General features: G+C 47.3%; 1 protein-coding gene across 1 annotated transcript in view; it reads left to right on the top strand.

Moving 5' to 3' along the window:
- The window catches only part of lmbr1 (limb development membrane protein 1), a 55,703-nt gene that overhangs the window by 30,787 nt on the left and 5,945 nt on the right, over positions 1 to 18,971 (top strand). The window contains exons 10-16 of the mRNA XM_029756135.1: positions 875 to 958; positions 4,956 to 5,032; positions 5,645 to 5,722; positions 9,590 to 9,663; positions 10,060 to 10,150; positions 10,790 to 10,856; positions 18,674 to 18,835. Of these exons, the coding sequence (XP_029611995.1) occupies positions 875 to 958; positions 4,956 to 5,032; positions 5,645 to 5,722; positions 9,590 to 9,663; positions 10,060 to 10,150; positions 10,790 to 10,856; positions 18,674 to 18,835 (633 nt within the window). The remainder of the gene's footprint in view (positions 1 to 874; positions 959 to 4,955; positions 5,033 to 5,644; positions 5,723 to 9,589; positions 9,664 to 10,059; positions 10,151 to 10,789; positions 10,857 to 18,673; positions 18,836 to 18,971) is intronic.

Below are 18,971 nucleotides of genomic sequence, written 5' to 3'. Positions count from 1 at the left end.
TCTGTTGTGTTTTTGTTTTTTTTCTCTTTGGATCCCAAAGCCCATCCAGACAGGGTGTGTCATAATAGTTGGGGGTGGAAAAAAGATTTGATAGAAGCGATTGGTTCTTTACCCCTGTAACAAAGATGAAAGATCATATTTTATTGCACGCTAGTAACACTGAACTAATTGGTCTTGATCTGCCAATCACCCCAGGGGATGCAAATGGTTACTCTTCCACTTGGCTTTGAGGCCTCCGAACTGTATGTCATGGCTGGAAGTAAAACAAAATAAATTAGCCTTAAATGAGCTGCCCTTGTGGTTTTCATGGAGAATCCCTCACTGTCTTCTCCCGAGCCCCGGGACCAGTTGGAGCATGCACCCGTTCTCTCGCTAGACAGCACTGACACACAAGATTATTATTATTTTTTTTACTTGTTTGAGAGATCACGTTGTTATGTACTAAGCAGGATTACCCATTCAGATGAAATAAGTGAAATGCCAAGGTTGAGGTAAGAAAATACATACGTGAAGTTGACACGCTCTTAATTGTAGCGTTTAGTGCACACCCACTTCAACCTTTTCTGGAGAAAAAACTGTACTTACGTGAACAGTGACCAATGCTTCATCTAACTGTTAAAGGGACACTATGAGCAACTATGAGCAATTCTTGGGCATTGATCACGTGTAGCTAGTCGAACAGTCTATTTAGCCTCCCTATTTTTATCAAATGAACAAACTTTGTCCGGTTACTTGGCAGTTTAATCACAATGACTAAGTGGCGCCTGGGTGAGTGACGTGTAAAAGAATAACGATGGATGACTAAAAGTCAAAAGCTTGATAAAACGACGTCCCCGAGACCCTTGTCTTGATGTGGTTGTTTCCATGTCCGCAGGGTCGACATCATCTCATTCCCAAGGAAGCGCTCACCGACTCAACAAAGAATTGGACATCGTCCGAGATCAGAGGAATAAACTGGGTAAGTTCCGGTGCCGGCGTTTTATGCTTCACTCGAATGATATGTATGGACAGATGCTGTCTTTCGGGACTTCCCGTTCAACTTCCCATTGAAACACGTGCAAAGAAGTAGGCTTTTCAGATATTGCTAAGAGCCGGTGACCCTTTCTTCTCCCTCTCGGTCTTATTTCTTAATTTGGACAAGTCCCAAAGCATTTATGCTCAATAATTATTCTTTCCTGTGCTTTTTAGGATATTATAAATGAGGTACAGTGGGTGCACGCCGAGGCTTCTGGGGGTCGGGAGGGGGAGAGGAGGCCACAAAGGCACTTACGATATTAGACAAGATGCAAACTTTATGTTGTGCCCAGCCTTTTAGTGATGTCATTCATTTAGCAGAATGGTGCATATAGAGTGCGCCTTGGCAAACTTCACAGGCCGCCCAGGCTGGCACCGAGGGAGGGAGGGAGAGAGAGAAAATAAACCCCAAAAAGACCAAAAAATTATGATTTTCCAGAGACGATGCAGATCTCAGGGAATTAGACCAAAGTTCTCAATTGGTACAAATTATATAGAGTACTGCACACACACAAACATTTCTTAGGTTTAAAAATAAGCTCAACTGGACACCTTAATGATGCAGTGAATGAACTGCGAGAGAAAGCATGCAGGACATTTTACGCCATTAAAATACCTATAAAAATGTGGCTAATACTAATTGAATGTGTCATTGAACCAATTGCACTTTATGGCAGCGAGGTGTGAGGTCCACTTGCAAAACAATTTCACCAAATGGGACAAACACCCCATTGAAACCCTGCATGCAGAGTTCCTTAAGATTCTCCTACATGTCCAAAGGAAAACTACAAACAATGCATGCAGTGCAGACGTAGGCCAATATCCACTAATAATAAAAACTCAAAAAAGAGCAATTAAGTTTTGGAAACATCTAAAATACAGTGACCCCCTCTCATATCATTACCAAGCCCTGCAATGTCAAGAGCTGAGCAAAGAAAAGAGTCCCCTCATCCAGCTGGTCCTGTGGCTGAGTTCACAAACCTGTTCTACTAACACACTGAAGCCTCAGGACCAGAACATCCAATCACAGTCAAAACAAAACTACATTGCTTATTGGGAAACAGGCACAAAGCAAAATGCAGTGCTATCTTGCCCTAAATCGACAGTACGCCATGGCTAACTATTTGACCATGGTTACTGATCAAAACCTTAGAAAAACCTTGACAAAGTACAGGCTCAGTGAGCACAGCCTTGCCATTGAGAAGGGGGTGGAGGGGGTGGAGGTGGAGGGGGGAGAGGTGGAGGGAGGGGGGAGAGGTGGAGGGAGGGGGGAGAGGTGGAGGGAGGGGGAGAGGTGGGGGGGGAGAGGTGGAGGGAGGGAGAGGTGGAGGGAGGGAGGGAGAGGTGGAGGGAGGGGGGGAGAGGTGGAGGGAGGGAGGTGGAGGGGGGGAGAGGTGGAGGTGGAGGGAGGGAGGGAGGGAGGGGGAGGTGGAGGGAGGGGGGGAGAGGTGGAGGTGGAGGGGGGAGAGGTGGAGGTGGAGGGAGGGAGGTGGAGGGGGGGGAGAGGTGGAGGGGGAGGGGGGGAGAGAGGGAGGTGGAGGGGGGGAGAGGTGGAGGGAGGGAGGGGGAGGTGGGGAGAGGTGGAGGGAGGTGGAGGGAGGGAGAGGTGGAGGGAGGGAGAGGTGGAGGGGGGAGAGAGGTGGAGGGGGGAGAGGTGGAGGGAGGGGGGAGAGGTGGAGAGGTGGAGGGAGGGGGGAGAGGTGGAGGGAGGGGGGAGAGGTGGAGGGGGGGAGAGGTGGAGGGAGGGAGGGAGAGGTGGAGGGAGAGGTGGAGGGAGGGGGGTGGAGGGGGGGAGAGGTGGAGGGAGGGAGGGGGGGAGAGGTGGAGGTGGAGGGGGGAGAGGTGGAGGTGGAGGGAGGGAGGTGGAGGGGGGGAGAGGTGGAGGTGGAGGGAGGGAGGGGGAGGGGGGGAGAGGTGGAGGGAGGGAGGTGGAGGGGGGGAGAGGTGGAGGTGGAGGGAGGGAGGGGGAGGTGGGGAGAGGTGGAGGGAGGTGGAGGGAGGGAGAGGTGGGGGGAGAGGTGGAGGGAGGGAGAGGTGGAGGGAGGGGGGAGAGGTGGAGGGAGGGGGGAGAGGTGGAGGGAGGGAGGGGGAGGGGGGGAGAGGTGGAGGGAGGGAGGTGGAGGGGGGGAGAGGTGGAGGTGGAGGGAGGGAGGGGGAGGTGGGGAGAGGTGGAGGGAGGTGGAGGGAGGGAGAGGTGGGGGGAGAGGTGGAGGGAGGGAGAGGTGGAGGGAGGGGGGAGAGGTGGAGGGAGGGGGGAGAGGTGGAGGGAGGGAGGTGGAGGGGGGGAGAGGTGGAGGGAGGGGGGGAGAGGTGGAGGGAGGGAGGTGGAGGGGGGAGAGGTGGAGGGAGGGAGGGAGGGGGGAGAGGTGGAGGGAGGGGGGGAGAGGTGGAGGGGGGGAGGTGGAGGTGGAGGGAGGGAGGTGGAGGGGGGGAGAGGTGGAGGTGGAGGGAGGGAGGGGGAGGGGGGGGGGAGAGGTGGAGGGGGGTGGAGGTGGAGGGAGGGAGGGGGAGGTGGGGAGAGGTGGAGGGAGGTGGAGGGAGGGAGAGGTGGAGGGAGGGAGAGGGGTGGAGGGGGGAGAGAGGTGGAGGGGGGAGAGAGGTGGAGGGGGGAGAGAGGTGGAGGGGGGAGAGGTGGAGGGAGGGGGGAGAGGTGGAGGGAGAGAGGTAGGTAGGTGGAGGGAGGGAGAGAGGTAGGTAGGTGGAGGGAGGGAGAGAGGCAGGTAGGTGGAGGGAGGGAGAGAGGTAGGTAGGTGGAGGGAGGGAGAGAGGTAGGTAGGTAGAGGGAGGGAGAGAGGTAGGGAGGGAGAGGGAGGGAGAGAGAGGGAGAGAGGTAGGGAGGGAGAGAGGTAGGTAGGTAGAGGGAGGGAGAGAGGTAGGTAGGTAGGTAGAGGGAGGGAGAGAGGTAGGTAGGTAGGTAGAGGGAGGGAGGGAGAGAGGTAGGTAGGTAGGTAGGTAGGTAGAGGGAGGGAGAGAGGTAGGTAGGTAGGTAGAGGGAGGGAGAGAGGTAGGTAGGTAGGTAGGTAGAGGGAGAGAGGTAGGTAGGTAGGTAGGTAGAGGGAGAGAGGTAGGTAGGTAGGTAGGTAGAGGGAGGGAGAGAGGTAGGTAGGTAGAGGGAGGGAGAGAGGTAGGTAGGTAGAGGGAGGGAGAGAGGTAGGTAGAGGGAGGGAGAGAGGTAGGTAGGTAGGTAGAGGGAGGGAGAGAGGTAGGTAGGTAGGTAGAGGAAGGGAGAGAGGTAGGTAGGTAGGTAGAGGGAGGGAGAGAGGTAGGTAGGTAGAGGGAGGGAGAGATGTAGGTAGGTAGAGGGAGGGAGAGAGGTAGGTAGGTAGAGGGAGAGAGGTAGGTAGGTAGAGGGAGAGAGGTAGGTAGGTAGAGGGAGGTAGGTAGGTAGGTAGAGATAGAGGGAGAGGTAGAGGGAGAGAGGTATAGAGAGAGAATTCAAATCAGACAAGCTCATAGTAAGGACACTGGACCACAGTGTTATAAAGTGATTTCAAAAGGGGCATTACATCACAAGTCCTTTTACTGTCTGTGGCCCATCAGTCAGTCTTCAGAAGCCATCAATGCTGACATGTTACTATGGTCAGGCAGGTTCTCAGTGTGTAGAGTGATTTACAACGATTGAGACCTCATCTCTGCAACCTTCTATTTAACCAACAGTGTCTGTTGTTGGTTCCGCCTCTTCTCTCCTTTCCCCCTGAAAACCGGATGTTTCCGGTTTCTACCCGACCGATTGATTAGAGGCGTTGCTCGTATTTGCATATACGGTAGGACCCCAAATTCTGCGAGATGTGGTAGTTTCCCAACACTGACCTCTCTCCGCACGTGCGCTGTCTCTTCCTCTCTCTACCCCCACCCTCTCTCTCTCTCGGCCCCCCTCCTCCTCATCCCCTCTCTCTCTCTCTCTCTCTCTCTCTCCTGCCTTTCCTTCTTCCTTCCCGTAGAGAGGAGAAAGAAAGCCTCTGCATGGGAGAAGAACCTGCTGTACCCCATTGTGATGTTAATACTGCTCACAGGGACGGTGAGTCTTCAGATTGATACTACTGCAGCCAGTCAGTCCCACTAAAGCCCCCCCCCCGTTTACCCATGGCGTATATAAAGTAGAAAGCCTTGGTGGCGGCTGGGGGGGGGGGTTTACCTGGGTCAACTCAGTCAACGTCCCAAATGGCACCCTATTCCCAATACGGTTCGCTACTTTTGACCAAAGCCCTACGGCACCCTATTCCCTATATAGTGCACTATATCGGGAACGGGGAGCCACCTGACCCCCGTCTGCAGCACTGAGCATCAAGCCCCTGGGTGTGGTGTCTTTTGTCGACTGTGTTTAAGGAAAGGCTCGGCTAAATAGTCACCACTGCGACAGCTGGGCTTTCAATTGAACCCCCCCCACACACACACACACACACACACACAGAGTAATCTGCCTCTCTTAGCATGCTCAGTGTTGTACAGCGACAGCGCGTTTGCTGAGCCCAAGTGCCTGAGATTCTTCAAGCTAAGTGTGGAAATGCTTACAGAACACACGCATTCCAGAAGACAAGACAAAACGACCACTTATTGATTAGTTCTGTGTTGTCTTTGACCTAATCATGTTAAACCCCTCTGTTTCTCGGCTCCTTCCCTTCCTCCGTAGACTATCTCAGTCCTGCTGGTGGCGCTGAATATCCTTTATCTGCTGGTGGATGAGACGGCCATGCCAAAGGGATCAACGGTAGGCCTGGCTAGAGTTACTTCCTGTTCCCCCTTTTAAACAGATGCACACTGGAGCTCGTTTTCACACAACACAACAGATAAACTCAGAGACATGCCGCTACTAAACTAGACTGTTGCGAAGGTGCTCGGCAGTCGCCGGGGACATAAATCAAATTCCGGATATGCTCAGGTGCATGTTGGGAATAAAGGAAAGAAAGCTCTGGGCCAGATGTTTATCAGAGCAGAGCTATGGTCCCCTTTTTGTTGTGCTGCTCCTCATTGAAAGTCATTTCACAGTGGTATGCAGATGAAACGTGTGATGTGTGTGTGTCCACGGCAGGTGAAATAAGCTGCATTACCCTCTCCTCAGTGTGTGTGTGTGTGTGTGTTCAGTCAGTAGCTCTGTGGTACTGTGTGCAGCAGGCAGGCCAGGTGAACTCCTTTTATGAGTCCGTCTGTCTGACTGGAGTGCTTAATGGCCCTCCAGATTGCATCTCCTCTTGCATGCAATGTACTTTCTTAATCTCTTTATCACGTTTCATCTGGTACGACCAAGGTGTGCGTGTGCGCTAGTGTCGTGTGTGTGTGTGTGTGTTTTTTACTTTCGTCTGACAAAGGCAACAAAATGTATCTTATTTCTGCCTCATTTCTCAGCTCGTCTTGCGGGCGAATGGCTGCCCTCCTCGACATTCCAATTATTTTATCGAGGAGATATTTTCTTTGGCATGACGCATCGCTGAAAATCCCCCAAATTACGCTTGTCATGCAGCTTGAGTCCTCCCTCCCTCCCCCTGACAGCCACAGCACTGCTAAATGGTTTACGAGTTTGATGAGCTGGATGGATGCCACGCCTCTGATCTCACATCGCTACGGCGACAGGGTGGGGGTGGGGGGGGTTGCGTCACAATGCCCTCATACGCCGTCTATGCTCTCAGAGAGAAGAGGGCGAGAGGGGAAGGAGGAGGGGAAAAAGGGGAGAGCGGGAGGACTGGGCCAGGTGGGATAAAGAGATGGAGAAGGGACAGGGAGAAAGGAAGATGGAAGGGGGGGAAAGAGAGGGCCCATGACCTCCAGACTGTGGGAAAGTCAAATGAGCCGTAGGGCCAGGAGCAGAGTACAGCAGCACAATGGAACGGCACTGCGGATGTTTGTCCGTCCCTCCCTCCCTCCCCTCTCTCGCTCCCTCACAACACCGCGTGGCACTCGGCATACTGAGTACCACAGGCTGCTCCGACCTCCAGCATCCTCCACCTCTCTCTGACTCAGACAGCCTGGGAGGAGAGGAGAGGAGGCCGATCCAGTCAGGACAGGGCTTTTTACAGCTTGGCGAACGGGTGTTAAGAGGACCAATCATTATTATACATTTTTTTTGAAGTGTTATTGCCGGCTCGTCCCCTGTGGAATTAGGGCCGTCACAGCATCGCACGGTTTTAGTAAAAAGCTGAGGGATGGGCCTGAAGAAATGTAACCACTCTAAAAATTAATTAGAGCAATTGATGAAACGACTGACCAATCCAAGATAAACAAATTCATAGTTTTAAGCGTATTTTTGTTTCCAAACATTGGAGTAAAACAGGCTCATATTTTGGGTTCTGATGGGGGTCTGACAGTGGAACTAAGCTCATGGGTCATTGAGTATATTTCATTCATTTCTAAATCCCAAAAATGGATGTAGCAACTGTGGATTGTCCCTTTTTTTTTTAAGGTTACATTTGGGGAAGGGGAAGCTGATCCTAGATCTGTACCTAGGGAAACCTTCATCCAGAGCCCCACCTTCCCACCACTGCAGACCTCTGAACCTTTGTTGACTCGGGTTGCATAATTCCCAGGAACTTTCAATAAATTCCCTGCTTTTCAAGAAATCCCGGGTTGGAGGATTGCGAATTTCCTGCTTATTCCTTCCCTATTCCGCAAAGCCTCCAACTGGGATTTTGAGAAAACCAGGGAATGTATTGAAAGTTCCCAGAATTTTGTAACCCTACTGATGACACTCAGCTCCTTGTCAGTCTGCAGCTTTGCAACACAAAAAAAAAGACATCTTAATCCACGGAGCATATATTCTTTCTTTCTTTCTGTTATTATCCGTCATTAAAACTATGTGAAGTACATCAAAGCGTGGAGGAGGAGGACGGGACACACCTGAAAGGCCCAGCTGGCCCCGACCGCTGTGTGTGTACACGCTCTGCACTCGGGCTCACGGCCTCACCTGCACACAGGTGCTGTTCACCGCTAATCCCAGAAGCAACAAACACACCAAGGCGTGTCTGAATGAGCCAGCCGCGGCAGGCTGCGACCGACACCGACCTTACCCTATGCCCCAGCCCGCCCCAACCCACCACTAGAATGCAAAGGAGACCAGGTTGGAGAGAGGCGGAATGAGAAAGCTGCCACGTACACACACACACACACACCTGCCACTTTGACATGTTAATATCTTTACAAAATGGCAGAACGGTAACACTGAAGAGTTTACCTTTCCCATAACGTTGACACACACAAGCATAACACACTCCCTCTCCCACACACACAACCCCTCCCGCTCCACTATTAATAGATGACACAAGATGCTGTGTGCTAATTCTCTGAGGGGGCCTCTGCAGCACATCTCTACAGTAAGCTCCTTTCGATGCCACTTGCATAAAAATGCATGAAACGACCTGTCAGACTTCCCTTTTTTTCTTTTCTCTTTGCTCTCTTTGTGTTGTGTGTGTTGCGTGCACCAGAGAGCGCTTGTGTTAGAGCGAGTGTGCAGAGTGTATGAACAAGTGTTTTATTTTTTAAGGTTTGAATGCAGTCGGGGCTAGCTCCTAGTCGTGACGCCGGTGAAGTGTTCAACTTGATAGAAATGCAGCACTCTGAACAATAACGTGTCCCTGTGCCGCTGTGTGCCACAGAATAGATCTCTCCAACGGACAGGCCAGCATCCCAAATGCCACCCTCTTCTGTAAACCGTGCACTACTTTTGAGAAGAGCCCCACGGGCCCTGGTCCAAAGTAGTGCACCGCAGCAGACAAAGACATTGGCTGTGTCCCAAAATGGCACCCTATTCGGTATAGAGAGTGCACCGCTTTTGAAAACGGAACCCCTTGGGCCGTGGTGAAGTGCCCCGTAAAGGGAATAGGGTCCTGTTTGGGACTCAGGTGTTGTCTTCCTCTGCTGTGTCGCTCCAACACAGAGAAAGCGGCTCATTGAGCCGCTTTCGATTGAAGTAAAAAAAAAGTGGTTAATGTAAACAGTTACGGTGCCAAGTCTGACAAAAGCAAATATCACACAGATGCCGAGGCTAGTGGCGTGTGTATATATAGATGTATCTCTTTCCCTGCACAAACTTCAAATGGGCAGGGCAGAAAAGATCCGATATGTTTGCCAAAGTATTTTTTTTTTTTTGAATAAATGTTCCACGTTTTTTACCGTCAGCACTTCAATGCCTTTTTCGCTTGTTTGAACACCTGTTCACATGCTGTGTGATTGACTGTGATTTAAAAAGGGAGTCTTTTTCTCTCTTTCATCGCTTTCCATCCATTACTGAGCCGATTTTGATTCTGTCTGTCTGTCTTGAAGAGAGAACTTTGATTTGTGCCAAGTTGGAACTTCTTCTGTAATCACATGCCCACAGATTACAGAACCTCACTAAGTACTTCACTTTAACTTTGTCATGTACAATCATTTTACTCATGGTTTATTTGTGTCCTTCCGACTACGCAACGACATGAGAGATCCTAATTTTGAATGATTTGATTTACGGTCTAGCCTTGTGGTCACTACCACCTGCAGCACGGGATTTGAATCCAGCCCATTGCTATTTCAGCACACTCTCTCCTTTCCTCGTCTCTATCCTATCTAAGTTGTCCTTAACAAAACACACTCTCCCTCTCTGTCGTTCCAGGATCGGGGACTTGGGAACACCTCACTGTCCCCGTTCGGAGTCGTCCAGGCCGTCGTGGAGATCGTCCTCATGTTGTATCCTTTTAATGACCCCCCTCTGCTCCGGGGCCAGATCCGTATGAAGTGTCTCAGGCAAGGAGTACTGATCCAGGATCAGGTCCTCTCTGGCCATGTAATTGTGATCGCAAAGGCAAAACTGATCCTAGATCAGCAGTCCTACTCTAAGAAATTTGATACATATGGCCCCTGCTCCATGGTGATCCCAGTGACATTCCTAGGACTGGTGGTGTTGACTTAAGACGTAGCTTAGCCGGACACTTTCCGGGACATTCTGTCGTGTTTCGTCACCTCTTTTCACCTTTACCCTTAGTGAAAAGGTGCCAACTGGCCACTTGAAATGTCAGTAAATGTCCATACTAAGGCGTTTTGGCTCGAAAGCGTAAGGATGTCTTGTCCTTGATTCAGGAACAGCTATTTGATGGTGTCCTCCGTTGTCGGCTTCTACAGCTTGCGAGTGTTTGAAGGCCTCACTCCCAGGAAAGACGACACGACCATGACTACGGTAAACGCGCACACACACACACACACGAAGAAGATGATATATTTAGGCTTCCTTTTGTTTCATCCTCTTCAGCTCTCTCTCTCTCTCTCCCTCTCTCTCTCTCTCCCTTGCTTTCATTCTCTCTCTCTCCCTCTCCTCTGGCGTCTTCCTCACCAACCCTCAATCTGAATGGTTCAGTTGACCTCTCGCCCCAATATTTGTTTGTGCGTTGCGTAAACACGGACGCCGTGCAAGCTCTTATTTTCAGTGAGAGAGAATCGGGGGGAAAACTGTGTGTGTGTACTCTGTTTGGCCCACGGTGGTAGCCATTCACTTGGTAATGAGCAGGGGGAACGGTGAGGCTTTGTAACTAGCCAGGACGACTCGGTGAAAGGACTCGAAAGCCACAAAGGAGCAGAACCTGGTAATGAGCATCTTCAGAGGTACTAATTGCACAATATGTGGAATCCATTTACTCTGAAGAGGTGTGTGTGTGTGCGCGTCTCTGTACACACATGCACACACACACACTGACTTGCGAAGCTATTCTCGCCCTCCCAGTTCTCACACTCAAACGTTTCATCATGGCCTATCTATTTGTTAACCCGAGTTCACGAGTTAAAGTTCTATACTCTAATCCTGTCTGTCTCCCTCATGTAGATCATTGGTTGCTGTGTGTCCATCCTGGTGCTGAGTTCAGCCCTGCCAGTCATGTCCAGAACACTTGGTGAGTCTCTCCTGCCATTCATTCAACCTTTTTTTGGGGGTCCCCCGATGGCACCTCGTTCCCTACGTAGCGCACTAAAGCATAGTTGATGGAACCAATAGGTGAGCACAGATGTACGTGTTTAGTGGACTGCTTAGGATGCTTAGGATTGTTTTCATGACGAACGTATTGGAGGTGAGGTGACCATCCCATTCCCGGTCTTAAGTAAATGACCACGAGGGCCGGTCAGAGAACTTCAGCTATCCCCTGCCGTCCCAGCCCCTCAGACCGTTAAGGTCAACAGGTTAAATTCCTTCACAGTTTGCCATGGCGATTTGAGGGAATGGAGCAAGGGAGGAAGAAATGACAGGTGTAGCAGCGCATTCACAATGGTACTAATAAACTCGCAGAGAGCAGGCACGGCTGTTTTAAATAGCGTCGTCGTCTGTGTGCGCGTCGGCGTACAGTGAGTCGTGGGGAGCGTTGCAAAATACCAACAGGTTCTGCTCTGTGACGCTGAATAGATGAGATGTAATAAACGTATGAAGGCCACCCCCATCCAAAGCCCTCTGGAGGACGACATGGGGAGAGGGAGTTTTGAATTATGTGTTACGGGAAATCGAAACTCTTCATTGTTACCGTTCTACCATTTTGTGAAGATATTAACGTGTCAAGGTGGTGTTTGTGAGAGAGAGAGAACCGGAGGGCATGGTCGATTTAAGCAAAGTAAGTCAGGTGACTTGGGTTTCAACTACTTGGAAAAATCCTTTCCTGGCTTAACAAACCAATAGGAAAGTCTCCAAATTGTAAATACTACCCATCTGGCACTTCAAGCAAACTCTCAACATTTTTGAAAGGATTTTTCAAGTATTTGAACCCAGGTCTGACATAAACACAAACATCACTAAGAATTGAGGCGATGTGGGAGAAAATGGGTCTGATGCCTTATAATAACTGCTGCTTGTACAGAATTCCTGTCGGACGGACGCCATGTTTTATTTAAGCTTCTCTTGAAAGGGAGCCATGGGACCTGTAATGCTGCTGAAATGGGAGTGCTCGGTACTGTTTTTTTCCGTGGCAGCGACGGCAGGGTTAGTCAGGGTGCAGACAAGGGTAAAAGTCCCATAAACACATTTTATTTCAGGGAGGGAAACGGACGGCTAAAAATGACCAGTTATGTAAGTGTGTGTGTGTGTTTGAAAGCATCAGAGTGATATAGCCTGTGTCCAAAATGGCACCCTATTCCCGGGCTCAAGAGTGCAAATATTTTACTCGCATATGCGCCTAAATATTTGCTGTGCAACCTGGAATTGTAATTTAGGAGCACCAGTGCGCCTTGGAAAAACAAAAATCACCCTGATGATAATTGTTGCGATGATTACTTCACTGTCCCGCAGCCCCTGAGTGCCACGGAGAGGACACTGAGCGCAGATTCATGACCGTCATGATTGCACCATTACTACAAAGAAAACGTCTTGTTACCTCAAATGTTTTTCATTGTGCTCCTACAATTCTTTGTGTGCTCCTACATTTTTCAACTTGTGAAAAGGTCGGCGTCGAGCCCTATTATTTACTTACATAGTGCACTACTTGAACCACGGTGAATTGGGTGCCATTTAGGATGAAGACATGCGCTAGAAACCCCACCCCCATTGAGAAGTTAGTTTTCTTCCCATGTATGTTTGTGTAACTTTTATCTGCAGTGTCCCCAAAAGCACAGTGAGAGACTGCAGCAAAGAGGACTCTGGTCACTCCTGTCAGCCTGGCTGCTGTTCCTGGGATAATACACTGGCTGGGAAAAAGTAGCGCACTATATAAGGAATTACGGTGCCATTTGGTGCGCACCCTATCAAACGGAGTACAACCATCTCAGAAAATCACCATTTATTACATAGATGCTATTCTAGTTGTCCTTTTATCGTTCCTAATCTGACGTCGATTGAATACATAGGCCACCTTTCTCCGCCGATTTAGTGGATGTATTATAAAAATGAGTCTGTTAATGTAATCACCATGGTGTCTTCCATCTTACTTGGAACGGATGGTGAGACGAGATGGATTCCACTTGGCCCACATTCACACAGTAATACACAATGCTACATTCTGCAAAATGGTGGCGATTAAAAACTGGCTGAAGTGAAACGAGTGATCAGAGGAAGACCGGTTCTTCTAAGAGGGGTTACATCATCTCTAGACATATGCCATATAGCCCTATGGGTCCTGGTTAAAAGTAGTGCACTATATCGGAAATAGGGTGCCATTTGGGATGTAAGTGTAGTCTCCTCTAATGCCAAGAACCTCTTTACTTCCAATACCAAACCCGAGATCTAAACCTTTAGCATTAGAAATTAATTTAGCTTGACCGTAGTGGCATGGTGCATTGACTGCGATCTCTCTCCACCCCCTCTTCCTGTCTCTTTACAGGCAATTTGGTTAAAGGCCCTCTGCTCGCCAACTGCTTGCAGAGGCTGTAAATACATCTTTAGACACTCAATCAATCTCCTAATCTAATTGTTGTGCAGCGGTTTCGCAGGCATTGCCGAATATTTGTACTTTTTTTTTTTAAATCCACAAATATTACCTCAGTGAGCTATGACAGTTTTGGAATAGCTAAATGTGATGAATTGAATGGTTGGTTGATCTATTGATATTGGGTATGCTTGTCGTGTTTTAATAAAAAATGTATGCACACACAGCTTGTGTGCATGCACTGTGAGTTAGTTCACACTAAGAACATTGAAAGAAAGTACAGGAATGAATGATAAGAGTTTACAATATTTACTGCTGAAGAATTTTAATCCACCTCAGGCTAATCCACCTGTTAGTGTCACTTTTTTTTTTTTTTTTTTTTTTAAGAGCACTAAAACCCTTGCGATTCTCCACATGAAGTCATGTGGTTTTTCCATATGATTTCACAAGTACTGGAAACAATAGAACACTGAAAAATCTGGGAAACCAGACCTAGTATTCATAGCTGACTTTGAAAAGGCTTTTGATAAAGTACGACTGGAATTTATATATGAATGACTGGAATATTAACATTTTGGAGAATCTCGTATACAATGGGTTAAAGTCATGTACAGTAACCCTAGGTGTAAAATAGTAAATAATGGCAATTTCTCAAAGTATTAAACTGTCGGAGTAAAATAAGGTTGTCCACTATCAGCATATGTATTTATTATGGCCACCGAAATGTTAGCTATAAAAGTCAGCTCCAACAATAGCATCAAGGGGCTAGAAATCCAGGGCTTAAAAACAAAAGTGTCATTGTACGCTGATGATTCATGTTTTCTTTTAAATCCACAATTTGGATCCTTCCACAGCCTCATAGTGGGGCGACAGGTAGCCTAGTGGCTAGAGCGTTGGGCCAGTAAATGAAAGGTTGCTAGATTGAATCCCCGAGCTGACAAGGTAAAAATCTGTCGTTCTGCCCCTGAACAAGGCAGTTAACCCACTGTTCCTAGGCGGCTATTGTAAATAAGTATTTGTTCTTAACTGTCTTGCATAGTTAAATAAAGGTACAATTACAAATAAATAGAGGATCTTGATGATTTTTCTAACCTCTCTGGATTACAACCAAATTGTGTGTACTATATTACATATTGGATCACAAAAAAATTAAACTTTTACATTCACGTGTCGTTTACCAATAGAATGGTGAAAAAACAAATGTATTTAACCTTTATTTAACCAGGCAAGTCAGTTAAGAACAAATTCTTATTTACAATGATGGCCTACACTGGACGACAAAATTAAACGGGCCTATTTATTTAATGAATATGAATTTGGAGGTCAGAAACAATTAAATATTAAAGCATTAGATCTCTCACTAAAGGCTTCAGTCACACAAAAATATACTTAAATCAGAACTGGTTCTCCAGCAGATTAGTAAGAATGGCTCACCCGGATGTTCAAGAATGCCCTTTTCCCCTTTATTCAGATTACAACATCTCACTTTTGGTTATTTGAAAATGAAATAATCTCCATAATGTCACTTTTTAAAACAAGCCATACAAAGTTGGTTGCTATTTCAGAATAATCCACCAGAAAAGACAGAACAAATATTATGGTTAAACTGAAATATAATAATTGAAACAAAAAAAAACATTATTTTTTGTGTAAAAAATTAAAAGCAGTATAATCTTTGTAAATACACTGCTCAAAAAAATAAAGGGAACACTTAAACAACACAATGTAACTCCAAGTCAATCACACTTCTGTGAAATCAAACTGTCCACTTAGGAAGCAACACTGATTGACAATACATTTCACATGCTGTTGTGCAAATGGAATAGACAACAGGTGGAAATTCTAGGCAATTAGCAAGACACCCCCAATAAAGGAGTGGTTCTGCAGGTGGGGACCACAGACCACTTCTCAGTTCCTATGCTTCCTGGCTGATGTTTTGGTCACTTTTGAATGCTGGCGGTGCTTTCACTCTAGTGGTAGCATGAGACGGAGTCTACAACCCACACAAGTGGCTCAGGTAGTGCAGCTCATCCAGGATGGCACAGCAATGCGAGCTGTGGCAAGAAGGTTTGCTGTGTCTGTCAGCGTAGTGTCCAGAGCATGGAGGCGCTACCAGGAGACAGGCCAGTACATCAGGAGACGTGGAGGAGGCCGTAGGAGGGCAACAACCCAGCAGCAGGACCGCTACCTCCGCCTTTGTGCAAGGAGGAGCAGGAGGAGCACTGCCAGAGCCCTGCAAAATGACCTCCAGCAGGCCACAAATGTGCATGTGTCTGCTCAAACGGTCAGAAACAGACTCCATGAGGGTGGTATGAGGGCCCGACGTCCACAGGTGGGGGTTGTGCTTACAGCCCAACACCGTGCAGGACGTTTGGCATTTGCCAGAGAACACCAAGATTGGCAAATTCGCCACTGGCGCCCTGTGCTCTTCACAGATGAAAGCAGGTTCACACTGAGCACGTGACAGACGTGACAGAGTCTGGAGACGCCGTGGAGAACGGCACAGCCCTCCATGTGCTCGCCAGAGGTAGCCTGACTGCCATTAGGTACCGAGATGAGATCCTCAGACCCCTTGTGAGACCATATGCTTGTGCGGTTGGCCCTGCTTTCCTCCTAATGCAAGACAATGCTAGACCTCATGTGGCTGGAGTGTGTCAGCAGTTCCTGCAAGAGGAAGGCATTGATGCTATGGACTGGCCAGCCCGTTCCCCAGACCTGAATCCAATTTAGCACATCTGGGACATCATGTCTCGCTCCATCCACCAACGCCACGTTGCACCACAGACTGTCCAGGAGTTGGCGGATGCTTTAGTCCAGGTCTGGGAGGAGATCCCTCAGGAGACCATCCGCCACCTCATCAGGAGCATGCCCCGGCGTTGTAGGGAGGTCATACAGGCACGTGGAGGCCACACACACTACTGAGCCTAATTTTGACTTGTTTTAAGGACATTACATCAAAGTTGGATCAGCCTGTAGTGTGGTTTTCCACTTTTAATTTTGAGTGTGACTCCAAATCCAGACCTCCATGGGTTGATAAATTGTATTTCCATTGATTAGTTTTGTGTGATTTTGTTGTCAGCACATTCAACTATGTAAAGAAAAAAGTATTTAATAAGATTATTTATTTCATTCAGATCTAGGATGTGTTGTTTAAGTGTTCCCTTTATTTTTTTGAGCAGTATATATCATAAATCGGACTGGTGGAGTTATGTCACACATGCAGCTAACAAGAATACTGTACAAGTACAAGTCGTTTTTGTGAAGTTCTGATGAAGTTCAGGTGTTTGTTCTGTTTATGATTCATACTAAGCATACACTGAGACCAGTGGAGGCTGCTGAGGGGAGGACAGTTCATATTAATGCCTGGAATGGAGTGGTATCAAACACATCAAAGTCGTGGTTTCCATGTGGTTCATACCATTCCATCTACTCCATTCCAGCCATTATTATTATTAGCCATCCTCCCCTCAGCAGCCTCCACTGACTCAGACAAGACATGGCGTGAATGTCTCTGAGTGGCCTGAATGGAGGATTCCCTCTCGGCAGGGGGTCAGACCCGCCCGCCATGAGTTGCACAAGCTGTCTTGGCTACAGCGGAAACGTACAAGATTCTGCTTGTTTACTGTTTGAATTAGATATGTGTACTTCAGAGCAGTTGACTCAGGTGTATGTGTGCAGGTGACGGTGGTCTCATTGATAACCATGATGCCTGGGGTGTTGCTCATTTCTTCTGTTTTTTTTCTTCCCCCAATCGGTTTTTACACGCTAACAAATTGTCTAAGGTCCCACTAACAAAACCGTTTCCTATGAAAGGAATAATATGTAATCCGTCAGACAATGAAAATTACCTTTTCTCAGGAAGGGTGGCATTGGCTGCTAAATCCGTTACATAAAGGGGTTTGTCTATCCTAGATCCGCCATAGCCTGAGTATCTTAATATGCAGTGTACATCAAATGGTTTTGAGGTATAAGCCCTTCTTTCAATTTGGCCTTTCTTGCCTGTTGAAAGAGTTGGCCTATTGAAGAGAGACACTTTCCAAAGTGCCTCAACAGCCGAAAGAACAGGCATTCTTAAATAGTTAATTCGCTGAAACCCCATGCAGTCATGGAAAGGGAAGGGTTTGTGCTTATAAACACAGTGCTCGTCTTGCCACAGGTGTTTGGAAATAAGAACATGTATATTTAGTTCCTGTCTCTGGGAAAGAATCAAGCTATCTTTTTCTCTCCAGATGTTTGCCCTGTGTTTGTATCGATTCCTCTTGGTTTTTAGTCTTTTTTTTTTACATTTGACATTTTAGTCATTTAGCAGACGCTCTTATCCAGAGCGACTTACAGTAGTGAATGCATACATTTCATACATTTCTTTTCCGTACTGGAAAGTCCATCAATAAAGTCCAATCATGTAATGCTGCTCATCATTATATCTCAATGGGAATCCTAGAATATTGATAGGCCTACATTCCACATTAGTTAGACAGATAACTCAACCAGGGGTAAGAGCTGGTGTCAGTAATCAGGTTTCAAAGGCTGATGGAAACAGGACATCTTTTTGTGTCTGTCAAATGTATTATGCAAGAAATGGCAGTTGAAACACCTTTTTTATGTGCAAATATTGATATAATAACCATCGTTGCGTATAGGCCTACAACCACGATGTGGAAAAGCAGGACAAGTTTATAGGCAGATGAAACAAGTTATGATGTACTTCATATGATGGTTAAGTGCACGGTGACAATGGATATTTCCAATAGGCTAAATATGACGCTACGGCTATAATTTGAATTCTGGTGACATGATGATCAGTGCTTGGCTTCCAATTATCAAATAAAATGATATTTCTCTTATGCATATCTCATATAATCTTATCCGTGTACTCTTGTCTAGAGAGCATGCGCCAAAACCAGATTGGTTAAGTTCGCTATTTAGTGTTTGACGAAAACGTCGGTAGAGATGAAAAATGAGATGGAAACCAATGTACAGAATAACAACTTTGTATTTGTTATTCGGTACATTGGAATTTAATCGCAACAATTCTTTTTAGGAGCGCTACGTCATTATGCATGTAGCCTTTTATCCACAACAAGTCAGTTTGATGGAAACATCTCTGGTGGGAAAATGCGCACATAGTTTGTTGTGTGCCGGTTTTAGAATATTCACATGAAATATGTCGGCAATTTTAGATGGAAACCTAGCTAATGATGTAGAATTATCAGTGTGCAAATAATGTTATGTTTCATGAGAAACCCCTATGTTCCAGTATCTCAAAATCATCATGATATAGTTGATTGTTTTGTGTTAAGTCCATCCACTCAAATGGCGGAACATTGAATCTGGTGGTCTTTTATTTAACATCTTAACACTCTTCACAGGTATCACCAGGTTTGATCTTCTCGGAGACTTTGGGAGATTCAATTGGCTGGGAAACTTCTATATCGTCCTATCGTACAACCTGCTGTTTGCCGTGGTAACTACCCTCTGCCTAGTCCGGAAGTTCACCTCAGCGATCCGAGAGGAACTCTTGAAAGCATTAGGTAACATCTTTATATTCATATACTCATGTTCAGGTCAAACAAAGCAGAAATTACAAAATGACTGGTTCATTGAGTTACCGGTTTTCTTAAAGAATGCATTGCTATATACAATAATTGAGCCTTGTCAAAGATTATT

Source organism: Salmo trutta, chromosome 6 (genome assembly GCF_901001165.1).
Source record: "Salmo trutta chromosome 6, fSalTru1.1, whole genome shotgun sequence".
Taxonomy (NCBI): Eukaryota; Metazoa; Chordata; class Actinopteri; order Salmoniformes; family Salmonidae; genus Salmo; species Salmo trutta.
Note: the sequence above shows the minus strand (reverse complement) of the source record. Positions and strands in the feature narration are given on the sequence as shown.